At 31.6% G+C, this 19,454-nt stretch overlaps 1 protein-coding gene across 1 annotated transcript in view; it reads left to right on the top strand.

Moving 5' to 3' along the window:
• The first annotated feature begins 1,896 nt into the window (after positions 1-1,896).
• LOC126881706 (troponin C) overlaps positions 1,897-19,454 on the top strand; it is a 64,559-nt gene continuing 47,001 nt past the window's right edge. The window contains exon 1 of the mRNA XM_050646119.1: positions 1,897-2,129. Coding sequence (XP_050502076.1) covers positions 2,121-2,129 — 9 coding nt within the window. The 5' untranslated portion in view covers positions 1,897-2,120. The remainder of the gene's footprint in view (positions 2,130-19,454) is intronic.

Here is a 19,454-nt window from a genome sequence, read left to right as displayed (position 1 = left end):
CTGGTCAATTGTGGAGTGTTTATCACGAAATTCAAATTGGTGTGTTGGAATAATATTTGTTTGTTCAATTATATGGTTCATTCTTCGTAGTAGTAATTTTTCAAACACCTTTGAGATTATGGATAGTAAGGAGATTGGCCTGTATGATGTTAATTCATGGTTATCTTGCCCTACTTTGGATATCATTATAACCTCTGCAGTTTTCCAAAGAATGGGAACATATCTAAGCCTAAAGGATGCATTTATTAGTGTAGTAAGCCTTACTATGGCTTTTCTAGGTAATTTTTTTAGTATCTCACCATTGATCAGGTCAAACCCAGGCGCTTTTTTTTTACTTACTGGAGTAATACAGGAATGTCTGCTTTCTCTGTTTTTTTAATAGCTGTAGACTATGTTCTTTTCAAACTACACTACGACACTAGAGGTATACAATGGACCACAATGGGTACAATGTTTAACCACACGCCTAAGCGATCTAAAATACGCCGACGATATCTGCCTCTTAGGACAAAGGTTCCAAGATGTGGCTGACCAATTGGAAACACTTTCCACTGAAGCCAATAAAATATGTTTTAAAATCAATATCAATAAAACCAAATCCATGAAAATAAATGCAAGAAATAACATACTATTTATTAATGATAACATGCAGATTGAAAATGCGGAAAATGTTACGTATTTTGGAAGTGTCGTATACAGAAGACGATATTCGTCTAAGGATACGAAAAGCTCAACAGGCATTCAGCATGCTCAACCCTGTTTGAAGGTCTGGCGAGTATATCACAAGGACAAAGATCCGAATATTCCAGTCAAATGTCATGTTTCTTCTACTCTACGGATGTGAAAGCTGGAAAGTTACAAAAACCCTTACAGACAGCCTGCAGGTCTTTATTAATAAATGCCTACGAAGTATTATTCGTGTTTTCGAGCCTAACATTATCAGAAACGAAGATTTGCTTCACCTGACCGAACAAAAGAGGGTAGAAAATAATAAGATCAAGAAAGTGGGGTTGGGTCGATCACACACGTCGAAAAAAGAGCTCCAGTATTGTACAGACTGTCATAGAGTGGAATCCAAATGTAAAAAAAGAGGTCGCCCAGGCCCAGCACAAACTTAGAGAAGATCCATCATGGACGAGGTAAAAGGTCAAGGAAAGTGTTGGAATGAGGTGAAGGCCTTATAGTGCGAAATAGATATAAGTCGGTCCTGATTAAGGGAATTATTTTTCTTACTTTCATGCTCCACCTTGTTTCTGGCCAGTATACTATAAAGAGAGAAAGATCTGAATATTCCAGTTAAATGTCATCTTCGTTCTACTTTACGGATGTGAAACCTGATAAGTGACAAAATCCCTTACAGACAAACTGCAAGTCTTTGTTAATAAATGTCTACAAAGAATCGTTCGTATTTTCTGGTAAAACATCATAAAAAAAGAAGATTTGCTACACCTGACCGAACAAAAGAGGGTAGAAAATGAAAAGGTCCAGAAAGTAGGGTTGGATCAGTCACACACTTCGAAAAAACCGCTTCAGTATGGCAAAGCCTGCCCTAGAGTGGAATCACCACGAAAAAAGAGGTCACCCAGCACAACCTTGGAGAAGATCCATCATGGACGAGATAAAAGGTCAAGGAAAATCTTGGAACGAAGAACATCATTTTTAAGATTCCATTAGAATACTGAAGGCACTATATTTGTGAACCTTCTATACTCATTAGGTTTTGGTAGATGTACAAAAATAATCGTTTTTCCTAAAATATATCGACTGATCCCGGTAGAAAACAGATTCTAATAATGCATCTGTTTATTTCACACTCTGCCGTATATTTGGAAATGCTATTAAACATACACCTCACCGGAAAATAACAGTTACACATTCAGAAATAAGCAACCCACCTTTTGTGAAAATCCGTTCTGGAAAACAGCAAGACCAGTGGGGTCTATATAACCATTTACTTAAGAATTATAGCCTCTAGTATCGTAAATCGTTCAAGTCGTTAAATTTATTTTTGGAAATATATAAAAGCAAAAGAAGATCTGGTTCAGGCAGTAGGCGTATACTCCCCCAACACTAGCTTTGTCATTTTTTTGTTTCGATTCTGCAATACCTAGTCCGCCAAAATGTCTGCTGTAAGTGCGATTTTTATTATTACTACCTTTAATATTAGAAAATAGTGAGTGCCAAATGTAAAGTGAGGTGAAGTGAACACAAAATTGCAGGAATAATTGCTCAAATATGATATACCCACCGATATATTTACCATCTATTTACGAAATATATTATTCATTGTCATACACTAAATACAATATTATTAATACAATATTATATTATTAATTATTATCTCCTAATGCACTGCTGGACCAAAAAATGGACTATTTTGTGATCGATGTTATGAGAGTTGTAAACTCACTTTTTTTTTCGAAATTTTATTATAATATTCCGTTTCAACGTCTCTACTTTATTTTTCAGATAGTAAATCAGTTTTACTGTTTATACTGCAGTTACTGTCGCTATTGTTAGACCTTTCATAAATTAAATCTTTCAGACATGCACTTTTTGTATAATAGACCTGGATCCTGCATACCCAAAAAGTTGATTAATAGCAAGCTGAAAATTTGTTAATAGCTTATCGGTGTCTAGTCGGACAAACTTTGATGTATGGGAACACTGGAACAGGGGAAGTTTTAATTGTGGAACAGTTTAAAAATTTAGAACGTCAGATTACGAAAACGTTCCATGTATTTTGTCGGACAGAACATCCAATTGATTTGTTACCATTACACTCTCATGCAAAAATCAGACTGCTATTACTAACCAACATGATTCTTGTCATTTGATATGTTCTTCGTGTTCCACTCATTAAAATGCTCAGTTGGTGATAAACACCAGTCTGATTTTTGCACGAGAGTTTAATGAAATGGTAACAAATCAATTGGAAGTTCTGTCCGACAAAATACATAGAACGTTTTCGTAATCTGACTTTCCAAATTTTTAAACTGTTCCACAATTAAAACTTCCCCTGTTCCAGTGTTCCCGTACATTAAAGTTTGTCCGACTAGACACCGGTAAGCTAGTAACAAAATTTCAGCTTGCTATTAAGCAACTTTTTTTTGGTACGCGGGATCCAGGTCTATAAGTTTATTAGTAATTTATATTATATAATAATATTATCAATCTATAAATAAAAACATTAGGAGCCGGTAGGAAATGAAAACATCAGGCTTTTAGAAGCAAACATAAGAAAAATTGAAGTAAAATCGTATCGTTCTCTATGTTCTAGGCTAAGATCATTCAAAACATTTTATTTGAGTATTTTACAGGTTACATTTTCGATTGTTATTCGCGATCTTCCACAAAATCACTCCACTTTGCATCACTATTTACGCAATTATTCACCAATAATAATTGACCAGTGCAGTTTTTAATGAATTTTCTTCCAACCCTCCGGACTAGGGCATCCACGATGTCTGCTTACATATTTTAGTACCCATAAAAGTCATCGACATTACAACTGCAATCTTCTTCTTTAAGTAACTTCTTGCAATCGGAGGTTCCATATTATCATCACTATCTTTACTCCATCTACCGCTGTCCTGAAGGGTCCTATTGACCTACATTTAAACCAGGCCCTTAAATTCTTCAACCATGAAAGTCTCCTTCTTCCCACACCCATTCCTCCTCTTATCTTTCTCATTTTTATTGTGTTTATTATGTTGTATTCTTTGCCCATTTCTCGCAATACTTCCGTGCTCGTTTTCTCGTGTGTCTATTCTATTCTAAGCTTCCTTCAGTAACACAACATTTCAAATTACTGAAGCTTATTTATGTGTTCTAACTTCAGTGTCAATCTTTCAAGTCTATATTGTAGGATCGAAAACTCTTAACATCTTAGAGCTCTTACTGTCAGTTCTAATCTAAGGTCTTTATTGCAGATAATTGTTTTCATTTTAACAAACAAACTTCCTGCTATTTCTATCCCTTATTTCTGTTGTTTGATCATTATTTTCTGAAAGCCAGCTACTTGGTATTTTTTTATCATATATTTAGTCTTTTTATATTCATTTTAAGTCCATATTTTTCATAAAGACTGCTTGTCTTATTTAGTAGTAGTTGGAGTTGTTCAACAGAGCTTGCCATAATCACGGTGTCATCTGCACATTTTATGTTGTTAATAGTTCTTCCGTTAATTATTATTCCTTCACTTTCAGGCACTAATGCTTCTTCACAAATGGATTCACTATATACATTGAATAGTAATGGAGACATAATACATCCCTGCTTAAATCCTGTTCTGATTTCAATTTTTGAGCTCGGTTTGTTTTCTATCACAATTTGTGCTCTTTGATTCCAATAGAGGTTTGTTATTATTCTAAGTTCCCTTTTTCTATATTTTTTGTCTTTAGAATTTGGACTAATTTTTCATGTCTTACTTTGTCAAGTGCCTTTGAAAAATCAATTTAACAAACATGCACTTCCACATGCTTATCCATCCATATTTGAGCTATCACATTAAAAGCAAATACCGCCTTTCTGGTTGCTAGTGCGTCTCTGAACCCAAGCTGACTTATCATCTATTCCTTATACTAGATTTCCATTTATACAACTATGTATTATTTCCAAGAATAATTTAAGAACATGACTTCTATAATATCACTCATGACTATCAATGACTATTAATAATATTGATTATCATATCATGATGATGATAATGACTATCAATAATATTGTTCTGTATTCACCTCAGTCTTTAGCGTTTTTATGTTCGTCATTATTCCATTAAATCTAAAATTTCCTGTGTCATCCATTGTTTCCTGTAACCTGTTCATGTTTTACTTTGTCAAGTGCTTTTGACAAATCAACTTAACAAACATGCACATCCACATGCTTATCCATCCATCTTTGAGCTATCACATTAAAAGCAAGTAACGCCTCTCTGGTTGCTAATAAGTCTCTGAACCCAAGCTGACTATCATCTATTCCTTATACTAGATTTCCATTTATACAACTATGTATTATTTTCAAGAATAATTTAAGAACATGACTTCTATAATATCTTACTATCAATGACTATTAATAATATTGATTATCATATCATGATCATGATAATGACTATCAATAATATTGTTCTGTATTCACCTCAGTCTTTAGCGTTTATGTGGGCGTCATTATTCCATTAAATCTATAATTTCCTGTGTCATCCATTGTTTCCTGTAACCTGTCCCACAATTAAAACTTCCCCTGTTTCAGTGTTCTCGTACATCAAAGTTTATCCGACTAGACACCGTTAAGCTATTAACAAATTTTCAGCTTGCTATTAATAAATTTTTTTGGTACGCGGGATCCAGGCCTATTATGGATTTAAATTAAAATGAAACTTAAAAATTTACAAAATTATTGGTTTATCTACTTTACATGCATTATTCAATTGCATGTGATTTGATTGCTGTATTCAAAATTGTAGGATTTCCATTATAATCAGTTCAAAAGAATAAATAGGTAATAATTTAAAAGAAACTTTTCGTAGAATTGGTAAAATATGTTCTAAACAATTTTTTTTTAATCTTTGATCCGAAACAAAAAAGTATATAGGCCTACATTTAGCCCAATAAATATTTTTTTGGACACTAGAACATAAAATATTTTATAAATATCTCGTCAAACTCTAAACAAAAATTACAAATTTTTGAGTGTAAATTAATAGTAAAATATTCGTGGGATTCAAATTTCAGTCTTCTATACTTTTGGACTGCAGCCAAAGCTATCAAAACATACATCACGATGCTATTCAATTTGCGAGCTGTAACTGATATTTCTCATAACTAATCAAATCTGTATGGAATGGCACTTTGAAGTTTTTATTTAATTTAATAAAATTAAGTTACGACCAATTGGAAAAGAACAGAGACGGAATGAATGTCACAATTATTTATGTTACGTTGTTTAGCTCTACTATACAGGGTGTCATGAAAATATTGGTAATAAATTATAACACACATTCTGGAGTCAAAAATAGTTCGATTGAACCTAACTTACCTTAGTACAAATGTGCTCATAAAAAAATTACAGCCCTTTGAAGTTACAAAATGAAAATCGATTTTTTTCAATACATCGAAAACTATTAAAGATTTTTTATTGAAAATGGACATGTATCATTCTTATGGCAGGATCGTCTTAAAACAAAATTATAGTGAGATTTGTCCACCCCACAATAATTTTATGGGGGTTTTGATCCCTTAACCCCCCCCCCAAACTTTTTGTGTACGTTCCAATTAATTCATTATTGTTGTACCATTAGTTAAACACAACGTTTTTAAAACTTTTTTGTCTCTTAGTATTTTTTCGATAAGCGAGTTTTTATCGAGATGCGGCTTCTTTTTAATATATTTACATAAAATTTTTATGGTAGTTTTGTTCCTTTAAACCCCCCGCCCCAAATGTTTGTGTACGTTCTAATTAAACTATTATTGTGGTACCATTAGTTAAATACAGTGTTTTTAAAACTCTTTTGCCTCTTAGCATTTTTTTGATAAGTCACCTTTTATCGAGATGTGGCTTCTTTTTTCAAAATATGTATACCTAAAAATATAAATTATAAATACATTTTCAGATTATTAACAGGTCTCTATAATAGTACTTAACCATATACAAATATGTGGTGGATCCGATAAATATTCAAAATATCTCGATAAACACTGGCTTATCGAAAAAGTCCTAAGAGGCAAAAATGTTTTAAAAACAGTGTGTTTAACTAATGGTGACACACTAATAATTAAATTGGAACGTACACAAAAGTTTGGGGGGTTTAAGGGAACAAAACCCCCATAAATTTTTTATGGGGTACACAAATTTCACTTTAATTTTTATTTAAGATGCTGCTGCCATGAGAATGCCACATGTCCATTTTCAATGAAAAATCTCTAAGAGTTTTCGATATATGAAAAAAAAAATGATTTTCATTTTGTAACTTCAAAGGGCTGTAACTTTTTTTGTGCACTATTGTATATAGGTAAGTGAGATTCAATCAACCTATTTTTGACCCCAGAATCTGTGGTATAATTTATGACCCATCTTTTCGGGACACCCTGTATAATAAATAAGATTTTTGTAACTTTCTCATACTTAGGTTTATATAAATACCTATTGCAAATGGTAGTTTTTGCAGTTACTCGAGCGCGTCAGAAAACCAGATGGGGAGAAACCTTGTACCATGTAAATGTACCCCTACCATATATGGAGTCTCTTAATACAGGGGAGTTCGTTAAGGGATTATAATCTATCCTTACACAAACTCGTAATCGTCAGATTAAGATATAGACCAAGGCGCATCTGTAAAAATATTAGTACATTTGGACGTTGAGATGTGACTCAAATTTTTTTGCAGAAATTGCTTGAAAATAACTCAAATAATAAGATCCCCTCCACAAAAGACTCCCTCTCAAAAAGGTCCGGAACATTGTTTAAATAATCAAAATGTCAAAAAATGAAGGAAAAATTCGATTTTTTTCTTCGTTTTTTTATTATAACTTTAAAAGTATTCATTTCCGAGAAAAGTTGTACTGACATAAAAGTTGTGTAATTAAATTTCCTATAATATAAAATTAGTTAAAAATTTAAAAAATAGTCATCCTTGTTGCAAAATAGCAATAATTGCGAAAAACCCATACAAAAACAAGTACATATTCGCATTTTATGTTTTTCAACCATTTATGCTACACTTAGGACCTTTATATCTCACCAGAAAAACTTTATGATGCAGTAAAACAATGCTGTAAATTTCATGGTTTAATCGATTTTGCAAAATAAATTTTGCAATCCAGCTTTCGCAAAAAAATTCATTTTTTCAAAATGTTACAGGACTAAAAATAAAGCAGATAGCAAGTTGAAAATTTTTTTGCATATAGAAATGTACTGTACCTTTTATTTGCAATTTGCAAAATTAAAATCGAAGAACTACCACGGCGTCAGGAATTTTTTTAAATAAACTTTAATTATTGGTGCTACGCGCAGGACAGCGGATAGTTTGCTGTGATTGGTCATTCCAATGACCTTTGATAATGATTGATACATTTTAATTTTTATTACATTTCGATATAAATAAATAAATTAGTTTATTGCAAAATAAAAACACATAGGTACTCTATCCTTTGAAATAACACATTTTTTAGCAAAAACTTTCTTTGTTCATATATTTTAACTTAGAGAATAAAAGTTTATTATTTTTAAACATATGCAATTGTTTAAACAATATTTCACAAACAATAATAAAATTAGTTTGATTTTTGTGGAATTAAAATTATTAAAATACAACAAAATATAGACTAATAAAATAATATATTAGATAAAGATTGGAAGAAATTTTTGGTGGAAATCAACTTGTGTGAATCGAACACCGCTGTCCTGCGCGTAGCACCAAAAATTAATGTTTATTTAAAAAATTTTCTGACGCCGTAGTAATAAATCGATTTTAATTTTGCAAATTGCAAATGAAAGGTACAGTACACTTCTATAAGCAAAAAAAAATTCAACTTGCTATCTGCTTTATTTTCAGTCCTGCAACATTTAAAAAAAAATGAATTTTCTTTGCGAAAGCTGGATTGCAAAATTTATTTTGCAAAATCTATTAAACGGATCTTAATGAAATTTACAGTGTTGTTTTACTATATTATAAAGTTTTTTCTGGGTAAAATATGGAGGTCGTAAGTGTAGCATAAATGGTTCAAAAACGTAAAATGCGAATACTTGTTTTTGTATGTTTTTTTTTTTCGCAATTATTACTATTTTGCAACAAGGGTGACTATTTTTTAAATGTTTAAATTGTAGGAAATTTAATTACGCAACTTTTATGTCATTACAACTATTCTCAGAAATGAATAGTTTTGAAGTTATAATCAAAAAACGAAGAAAAAAATCGAATTTTTTCTTCATATTTTGACATTTCGATTATTTAAACAATGTTCCGGACCATTTTGAGTGGGAGGATAACTCATATATTATTAAAAATGTATAAACATTCTCAATTTCTTTGCAACACGAAAATGCAGCATCTGCATAATACTATGGTCAAATATGAGAGTGCAGGAAGAGTCTATACCGGTTTCGGGGATTGTTTCCCCCTCATCAGTAGTCCCATATCCTCTTCTCTCAGATTCTTCCACCTACCACACTTTGGGCCTTTCCGAATTGCAAAGAAAGAAATGTCACGCACGGATGAACTAGGGCCATCTACCGAAAAACAAAGTAAGTTATCAATCGAAGTAGCACAGAAAACGACAATAAATATCGTCTCCATACCACCAGATTGACAACAGGTGGAATACTTTCTTTTTCTTTCTTTGCAATTCGGAAAGGCCCAAAGTGTGGTACGTGGAAGAATCTGAGAGAAGAGGATATGTGACTACTGATGAGGGGAAACAACCCCCGAAATCGGTATAGACTCTTCCTACACTCTCAGATTTGACCATAGTATTATGCAGCTGCTGCATTTTTGCGGTGAAAAGAAATTGAGAATGTTTATACATTTTTAATTCATTTACTCTTTTGTTTGAGTATTAAGGAATCTTTCTTGTTGGAGCTTTTACCACGCTGAGCAGATGAGTTGTGAATTATTTAAAATTTTGAAAATCTCAGGAGGTTGTAACCAAAGAAAGTATTCCACCTGTTGTCAATCTGGTGGTATGGGAACGATATTTATTGTCGTTTTCTGTGCTACTTCGATTTAGAATATATAATATATAATACTTTGTTTCAAATTTTATTATTTGAGTTACTTTCAAGCAATTTCTGCAAAAAAATTAGAGTCACCTCTCAACGTCCATCTCAAAACAGATGCGCCCTGGAATAATAAGGTAAGTTAAGTACATGCAGAACAGTGTTTATTTAAAAAATCTGACGATTTGCGGGACGCAAGGAAATGGGCGAGGAATCACAGTTTCACAAAAAAAGCGAATATTTCGCGAAATGAACGTCAGATCGAAAAACTGAAAAATACGTGTTCAATATTTTTCAAAAGTTTATCGAATGATATCAAACACAACCCCCCAGGGAGAACGTGGAGGTAACTTCAAAAATTTTAAAATTTTAAATAAGAACCCCGCGATATTTTGCGAAATGAACATCAGATCAAAAAACTAAAAAAACTTGTTCAATATTTTTAAAAAATCTGTCTATTGACATCATACACGACCACCCACGGAGGTGGGGTGGGGGGTTACTTTAAAATCTTAAATAGGAGCCTACATTTTGTATTGCAGATTCGGATTCCTTACGTAAAAATAAGAAACTTTTATTCGAGACATTTTTTCGAATTATGGATAGATAATCGGAAAAAACAATTGTTGGAAATGAAAAAAAAAACTTAACTTACCTTTTTTTGGTGTTAGGAACTAATCTTCACAACCCAATAGGTCTCCATAACGCTCAAGTAACTGCAAATTTAGCATACTTGACTCCTCTACTAAAATAATTGTCCATTATTTTTCTATTTAAATGTTCCTTGGCTTTGATAAGATAATTCTTCAACTATTTCAAATATATGAAGAGTTAAAGAATATATATTTCAATTGATAGTTAAGTCAAGTAATCAATAGTTAAATATGTATTCTAAGTTTATTTTTGTATCTAAAAAATCTAAAATTAAATATCTGATTGGGTTATATTTATTTTAAAAAGGATATTTTTATCCACACTTTAAATGTATGTTTGAAAATCAAGTGATTTCAAATACAAACCGTTCGACTAAACATCTTACAAATGGACTTGGCAAAGATTGTACTGCCATCAATAAAATTAGGCCATTCAAAAAAATTTCCGAAATAATAAAATATGTCATCGAAGATGAGAGGTTTCCAAAAATATTAACACATTAAAATAGCTTCACCATATCTTTTACTTTTCTATCTTTACTCAGATTTGAGTACTAGGAAGTTTCTTGCTGTCCTTTTTCCTAGACCAGGGGTCGGCAACCTGCGGCTCTTTGGATGTGAAGCTGCGGCTCTTTAGTTCCACACGCAAATATTATTTACTTTACCAAAATAAATAAATACCAAAATATCGCGATAATACCAGTGCAACTGTTGACACGAATTACTTCAGCACAGTTACAAAAAAAAAAAAAAGAATGTGTGTGTACTTTGTACGCACGTAAGAAGTTATACTTCTATTATATGATTTAAACGAAATTAATATACTTTTTATTTATATTTTGTTTAAATATTAAACTAATTTATACTTACTACTTCTCAAACATTTTTATTAGAACAGTGCCAAAAATTAAAATAATAAAAGAATAAAACACACACAAACACATTAAACAAGCCACAAATGATGTCTGAACATTAATTGTCGAAAATTTTTTTAAACTAAATACGTATTTTCTGAAAATACAATTATATAATAAATATACTTAGAATCATAAAATTTATTAAAAAAAACAAAAAAGAAAGTTTCTATTGGGACTCGAACCAGCGCTGATAAGAGCGATTGGTATTGGAATTCATTCGCCTTCTCCGCTTAGCCACGGACACTATGTGTCATTATTTACGAAGATCGACTAACTAAACGGATTAAACTTGTGATATTTTGATATTTTGAAAATTGATCAAATTATTTTAATTTTGAATTGAAATGATTTAGAATTGAAAAAATACAACAAAACATAGAGTAAAAAAACAATATATTAGGTGAATATTGATAGAAATTTTGATGGTAATCAAATTATATAAATAAAAGTATTACATACTATGTATTTTGGCAGATCAAATAGGTAGGTTTATACCCATGATACATTAACAATTATTACGTACCTGTTGCTTTTAAAAACTATTTAAAAGTCACTACAATATTATAAACCTTTTTGTTTCTGTCCTCACAACAATAAAACTAATATATTATACATTTGTTTACCTTTACCTTTACCTCCAAACCACAGCTGCCATATCGGATAATTTTTGACATGTCATTTGAACATCCAATCAGAACAAAGTTATAATGCGCATGCGCCGGGCTTATAGGTTTTAACATATAGAAAAATCACCCTCTATCGCCGGTAAAGAAGTATAACTTCAAAAATTAAAGATGAATTTGCTGGCAGATTTGAACAATTCAAAACCAACAGAACCACTCTAGCATTCATAGTAAATCCTCTCAACACAAATAGTAACGAAATCCACGTTGAGCCATTTGGAATAATTGATACTCGATCTTTAAAAATGCAATTGATCGATTTAAAAAGTAATGCTTTGTGGAGTGGAAAATTTACAGAATTGAAAAGCAAGTTGGAAGAGTTGGAGGTCCAGAAATGTATGTACGTAACGCAATAAAAGTGGACAGCTTTGAAAGAAATGCCGCGAATTGAGGGACTTATATTCGACGCATGGAATAGTCTTCCAGATTCCTAGTGCTACAGTGAGGTAAAGAAGTTTGGGATTTGGAGTGCCAACTATCTTTGGATCGACATATTCTTGCGAAGAAGCGTTCTCTTGACTTGCATGAATATAATTAAAAGTAAACTAAAAAGCCAACTAACAAATGAAAATTTAGAGTCGTGTTTGGAACTTAAAACAACAAGTTATGAGCCAGATTTATCCAAACTTTTTAAAACCATGCAAAGCCAACGCTCCCATTGAGATTATTTGCTCAATTGTTTGTCATTGAAGTACAAGTTAGTGTAGTAAGTGAATATTTTTGTTTTAATTTTTTACTTGAATAAATGAAATGTAAGAAAATATACAGGGTGAGTTTTTAGTGCGGGATCAGTCGATAATTCCATTACGGTATAGAATATCGAAAAAAGTTATTTAGAAAAAATGTAGGCAATGATATTCTCCACGCTTGGAAAATATGTCCATTTCTACAGGGTGATCAATAACAGCGTGGTATATCAAACATATAATTTTTTAAATGGGACACCCTATATATTTTTTCATATTTATATTCCCCTCATAATTCTTGTTCATATAATATAGGGTTTTGCATTACTATACAGAGTATTTAACAAGTTATGACCATTTTTATTTCGAAATCCCTATGAGATTAACACCCTGTATATAAAGAAGTAATTCATAGACAACAATTTGTTTTATGTAGTAAGATAAACAACATACTGTAGTTTTTAAATTAAGTCCAATTGAAATCATTGACGAATGTTTGTATACAGGGTGAACTCCAAAACCAAATTACGATTTTCTCTATTATTTTAAATGGATCACCCTATATTTTACTCTTTAAAAATATTGTATTTATTATACTCTTTCATTTTTATATAGCATTCCTTATATCTAAACTTATTACTTTCGGAGATATTTTTAGTTTTCTTCAACTTTCGGGAATACATTCAATTTTTCTATAAGTTGGTACTGAATGATAAAATTAAACAAAATTATTTTTAATCAATAAATAACTAACACAAAATATAAACCATAGCAATATGCAATGAATGTATCAGTAAATGTGATATTAAGGAATTATCATATTTCCCTAATATACAAGAATCATACAATTCCTACAAAAAAAAATATAGGTATCTTGTGTATAATAAAATTACAAGATTATTTTTATTTAATAAACAACTCACACAAAACATAAATCAAAACAATATACAACTAATTTAATAGTTTTTAGATTATTATATCAACAGCATTCTAAGCCAAGAAGTTTTCATTCCTAAGAAGAAGAACATATTCCTAATTGCAGATTGTGACCCGCAGTTATTAATAATATAATTTTCATATTAAATTTCATTAATATGCATCAAGAAATCCCTACTTTGTTAACACTCAAACTAGGTGATCTATAAATGTTTAAGGTGATATTGTTAGAGATTATGTTATTGGTCCACATTTTTTGACGGTTGAGGTTTTTATACGACGGTGCTCCAGTTCTTCCAAAATTGATTTTTTTCAAGTGGGGCTATATAAAAAACCTTGTATACCAGAAGCATCCAACAACGCTTGATGATATGAAAAATAGAATAAAAGAATAAAAATAGAATTGCATAGACGTTGAAAGTGGTCATTTTCAACATTTACTTTTGTAACATTTATTTTTTGTTAGTTATTTATTGAATGAAAATATTTGTTATATTATTACATAATACTTATTTGTTAAGTTATTTATATTTATAAGAATTGAATGTATTCCCGGCAAATGAAGAAAACTAAAAATATCTCAGAAACTAATAAGTTTAGGTATAGGGGATGCTATATAAAAATGAAAGAGTATCATAAATACAATATTTCAAAAAAAATATAGGGTGATCTATTAAAAAAAATTGAGAAAATCGTAATTTTGTTTTGTAGTTTAAAAGTGCTTATAAAAATGAATGTTCTACTAAAAAATTCTTGGCTTAGAATGCTGTTGATATACCAATCTAAAAACTGTTACATCAGTTGTATATTGCTTTGATTTATGTTTCATGTAAGTTATTTATTGAATAAAAATAATCTTGTTATATTATTATTATATACCGTAATTTGGGGTAACTTGAGACACTTTTTAACTTAAACCTGAAGTTTATTACATACCGAGAAAAAATTAATGTTCAAAAACTATTTGAAAACATTAGTCGCATAGGTAACTATGATCTGTTTATAGAATATTTCTGTTTATTTTGTCGTAAGTAGTTTTTTCATTTTTTTTATGTCTGTCTCAAGTTACACACTAGAATGGGGTAACTAGAGACAGCCGTATAAATTCAACAAGTGACTCAAATTACGCCTTGATAGAGTAACTTGGGACACCGAAAATATAATTATAAAGTGTTATGGTAAATTGAGACATTCAGAATATTTTTTGGGTTAATAAAAAAGACAGAGAGCTCAAAACTTTTATTTAAAAACAATTAATTACAGCAATTTTAGTTCGGGTACTGAAAAAATACCTTTATTATTTAGGGCTTTAGGCGGTTTAATACCACCTACAATGTCCTGTCAGCAATAATACAGTTCATCCTTAGGTTTGGGCCATTTCCAGTTTTCCCGTGAAGTCTTTGTCATTGCACTTATTATTGCGCCTTTACTGTCAATCTTTTCAATTACCCCAGGATAAAAATTTGAGTCGTAACTAACTATGACAAAGCATCCAACTTGTTTAGTTATTGCCGTTATTGGCTGCAGAGGATGTTTTTCTTGATGAGAGTAAATATTATCCTGGTCATTAGTCTCTTCAGTAATATTGTCTTCAATATTGTCAATCTGTTTTGCTTGAAAAGAATCCCAGTCATCATCCTAACTGTCGTCAAATACAACCTCATTGCAACTGTCTTCGTCACTTTCACTAGACATAATTTACTTGGATTTTGCCTTTTCTTACTGGATGATGGTTTTTCTTTATTTTTTTCCATTAATTGGCTTCTTTTCTTTTTTTTCTGGCTTTGGTTTGTCTTCCAAAATTACTATATCCTCTTCACAGATTCCTCTACCAGCAGGAACATTCAATTTCTTTTTCTTTTGTTTTCTTAAACCATCTGTCTCTTTCCTTCTACATTCTTCTAAATATTCTTGAAATGTAGTTACCCAGGCAACGGTATTCTCACTTTCTTTGCCATCCTCTGCTGCCTGTTTACTTGGAAGCCTCTTCAAGACCTCTCCTCGATTTAGTGGAATTAATCCTGCTCCTTTAAATCCACTTATTACGTTTTGTGAAAGATTTTTCTCTCCCATTGCCTCCAGACATTTTTTTAATAAACGAGGAAATGTATCTTTTGGCACAGTTCTACGATTTTTTGTTTTCCAAGAATCTAAAGTTTCACGCCACTTAATTTTAAGTGGGCGGAAAAATGCGACATCTAACGGCTGAGTAAGTCCAGTGCTATTTGGGGGAAGTAGGATGAAGATTATGTTGTTTTTTTTACATTCCTCTATTATATATGGGGATATATGGCTCGCCAAATTATCCCCAATCATTACTTTTTTCTCTTCTTTATCTTGCTTCGAGAAATAAGGCAAGGCAATTTTTCGAAACCAATCTTCGAATATCTCCAAAATGAACCACCCACTCTTACTTCTATTATAAACTGTCCCCTTAGGGCCATGTTCGGTCCAGGTATTATAAAGATTCTCAGCTTTGTATGTTACATATGGAGGGAGAAGTGTCCCGTCTCCGGCAGCGGCAAACATTACAGACGTACTTGACTTAGAAAAATCAATAATCCTTTCAGGATGTCGACACCCTCTTCTAACAACAACTTTTTTACGACCAGGATCGTCTGTCATATCTGTTTCATCATAATTAATGACATAATGAGAAAGAACTCCCAACATTGACTGATTTAACTCATCAAAGTAAATATTTATGGCGTTATGGTCGACTTTGGCTCGAGATCTCTTTATGTTTTGGCACATTTTATTACTCAAAGTGTTCTGGTGACGCTTCAAGAAAGACATGCCAAAATCTCTACCTGGCATGTTGTTTTTAAATCTATGTTCATTTCTTCCAGAACGGTCGAGGAATGCTTTGACAATGAGTCTAATATCGTATAGTGTGAGAGGAAAGCCCCAATCCCCAGCTGAACATAGACACATTACTAAAGCATTTTGGTCAACTTCATTTAAAACAAATGGTCTACCGACCTTTCCTGTGTTCTTTCCATTTATTGCTCTATTTATAGAACATCGTGGTATTCCAAATTTTTCTTCGGCTTTCCTCAAAGAAATCCCGGACCTAACAGGTTCCACTGCTTTATGAAGTTGCTCCTCCGAGAAATTTCGGTATTTTCTAGATCCCAAAATTCTTTTTTGGGTTCGAACCATACCTGAGCCTGAAACAATATTGAAAAAATGGTAAGGACATAGGTAAGTAGGTAGGTAGGTAAGTAGGTGGGTTAGAAACTAGTTTTTACAGTATCTAATTTGTGGTGGGGTAACTTGAGACAGTTGTCTCAAGTTGACCAACCAAGGTCAGGCTGAGAATTCATATTTTATAGCAGCCACAAACTTCGCAACGCCGCAATGAAATTTACGACACACCAATATTAATATTAGAGGTTACGTTTTCTACAACAATTGCTTGTTTTCGGATATTAGTCATAGAATTATTATATAAGTTATTATTAGTTATTATATATGTACTATATGAAATTTGGCAGTTTTAAAGTTGACGTTTATTAAAAAATTATCAACTTACCTTAGATAAGACAAAAGAATTTAATTACTAACGGTCAACAACCACAAGTTTGCTACCTTTTGCTATCAAAACAACACTAACAATGTTAACCGGGATGCCAAATCGACGAAAAATAATAGTGTCTCCAAATTGTCTCAAGTAACCCTATCGTCTCAAGTTACCCCAAATTACGGTACAATACAAAGTTTTTTTGTAGGAATTTTACGATTCTTGTATATTAGGGAAATATGATAATTTCTTAATATCACATTTATTGGTATATTCACTGCATATTGCTATGGTTTATATTTTGTGTTAGTTATTTATCCAATAAAAATAATTTTGTTTAATTATCACTCAATACTAACTTATTTCTACTAGAAAAATTGAATGTATTCCCGAAATTTGAAGAAAACTAAAAATATCTCGGAAAGTAGTCAGTTTAGATATAGGGAATGCTATATAAAAATGAAAGAGTATATTAAATACAATAATGTTGAAAAATAAAATATAGGGTGATCCATTTAAAAAAATAGAGAAAATCGTAATTTGGTTTTATAGTTCACCCTGTATACAAATATTCGTTAATGATGTGAATTGGACTTAATTTAAAAACTACAGTATATTTTTTATCTTATTACATAAAACAAATTATTGTCAACGAATTATTTCTTTATATACAGAGTGTTAATCTCATAGTGATTTAGAAATAAAAATGGTCATAACTTGTTAAATACTCTGTATAGTAATGCAAAACCATATATTATATGAACAAGAATTATGAGGGGAATATAAATATGAAAAAATATATAGGGTGTCCCATTTAAAAAATTATATGTTTGATATACCACGCAGTTACTGATCACCCTGTAGAAATGGACATATTTTCCAAGCGTGGAGAATATCATTGCCTACATTTTTTTTAAATAACTTTTCTCGATATTTTATACCATAATGGAGTTATCGACCGATCCCGCACTAAAAACTCACCCTGTATACATATGTGAAATACACTATATACATATTATGAATAAATAGATTAATTTTTTTTATCAAAGAACTTTATTTATGCGAGTACTATTTATCGTTGACAAAAAAAAATGTGGCTCTTTAAAAACTTTGAAATTTTGTAAATTATAATTTTTGGCTCCTCCGACTCAAAAGGTTGCCGACCCCTGTCCTAGACGAATGAAAACGGAACGTGATCCTTTTTGTTTTCTATATTCGTCGTCTGTGGTCTTATAAAAAGTCGCAGATTAAGGTTGTACCAGAAAGAACTTTCAACACGAAAAGTTTCAGATTTAAATAACTATTTACCATTTTAATTTTATTATAGTGGTGAATTCTGCATTTGAGACTTTTCAATTTGTTTAAGAGATGTCGCTGGATCGCGTCCCAATGGGAATTTTAATGACCTTTGAAATTTCCTTTAAATAGATGGGCTAGCTGGCTTTCGATTCAGTGGTGTACACGCTAGCGCTGTTGATAAAGCCTGAAATGGTGGAAACAGCTGTCCGGCGATTGTGCATCCCTCTGAATCGAAAACAAGCAAAACCATCTTTTACTAAAATGGCTTCAGATCAATATTAGAATGACAACAAAAACACTATTCTACGAACAAAAAAAAAAGAGATAATCAGTCCTGTGATGGATGACCGAAGTTAAGTTTAACGTTTGAGTTAAAGTTAAGATAACTCTCAGGAATAACGTACCAATAACTGTATAGGTAAAATTTGGTGTGCTGTATCGCTCGCAGTTATGAGATAGTTATATCATCAACGTTATATTAGAAAGAAGTTTTGAGGAACAAATTTTGAAGTAACAAAGAGAACCTTATGTACAAATAGTACAAGTTGGAGTGAGCGAGAGAGATTGTTCCGAACATACCCGTCGTCGGCTACCGCCGATGACCGAACAGGAAACAGCTGTTTGGGTTCCTTGGTGTTTGTAAGTTGCTTTCAAACGGTAGATAGAAATAGGGTTGCCAGATTGGTGTATTTTCCCAAAATTTTGGGTTAATTTGAAAGCGTCTATTGAAATTTTTCTAAGCAGGAATTGTAGTGGGATTTTTTGGGGGCGGAAATTATGGATGATTTTAAGGGGTCATGGTAAATTAAATTTGCGAATGTACATAGAACTGTATATTATACTCCCATATAATCGAAGACGATAGGAACTATGAATTATTTCCATGGCCCTCGTTGATATTGTAGTATGAATTTTGCTTTTACTGTTCTCTTCATTTGACTAATAATTTATTAAAATGCGGCAACAATTTAAATTTGGAGACTTTGGGGTATTTGAGCTTCAATTTCAGGGAATTTCAGTTTCTAAGTGGGGGATTTATAAAATATCAT

Source organism: Diabrotica virgifera, chromosome 3 (assembly GCF_917563875.1).
Source record: "Diabrotica virgifera virgifera chromosome 3, PGI_DIABVI_V3a".
In the NCBI taxonomy this organism is placed as follows: Eukaryota; Metazoa; Arthropoda; class Insecta; order Coleoptera; family Chrysomelidae; genus Diabrotica; species Diabrotica virgifera.
The sequence above is the reverse complement of the archived record's forward strand: the minus strand, read 5'-3'. Positions and strand labels throughout refer to the sequence as shown.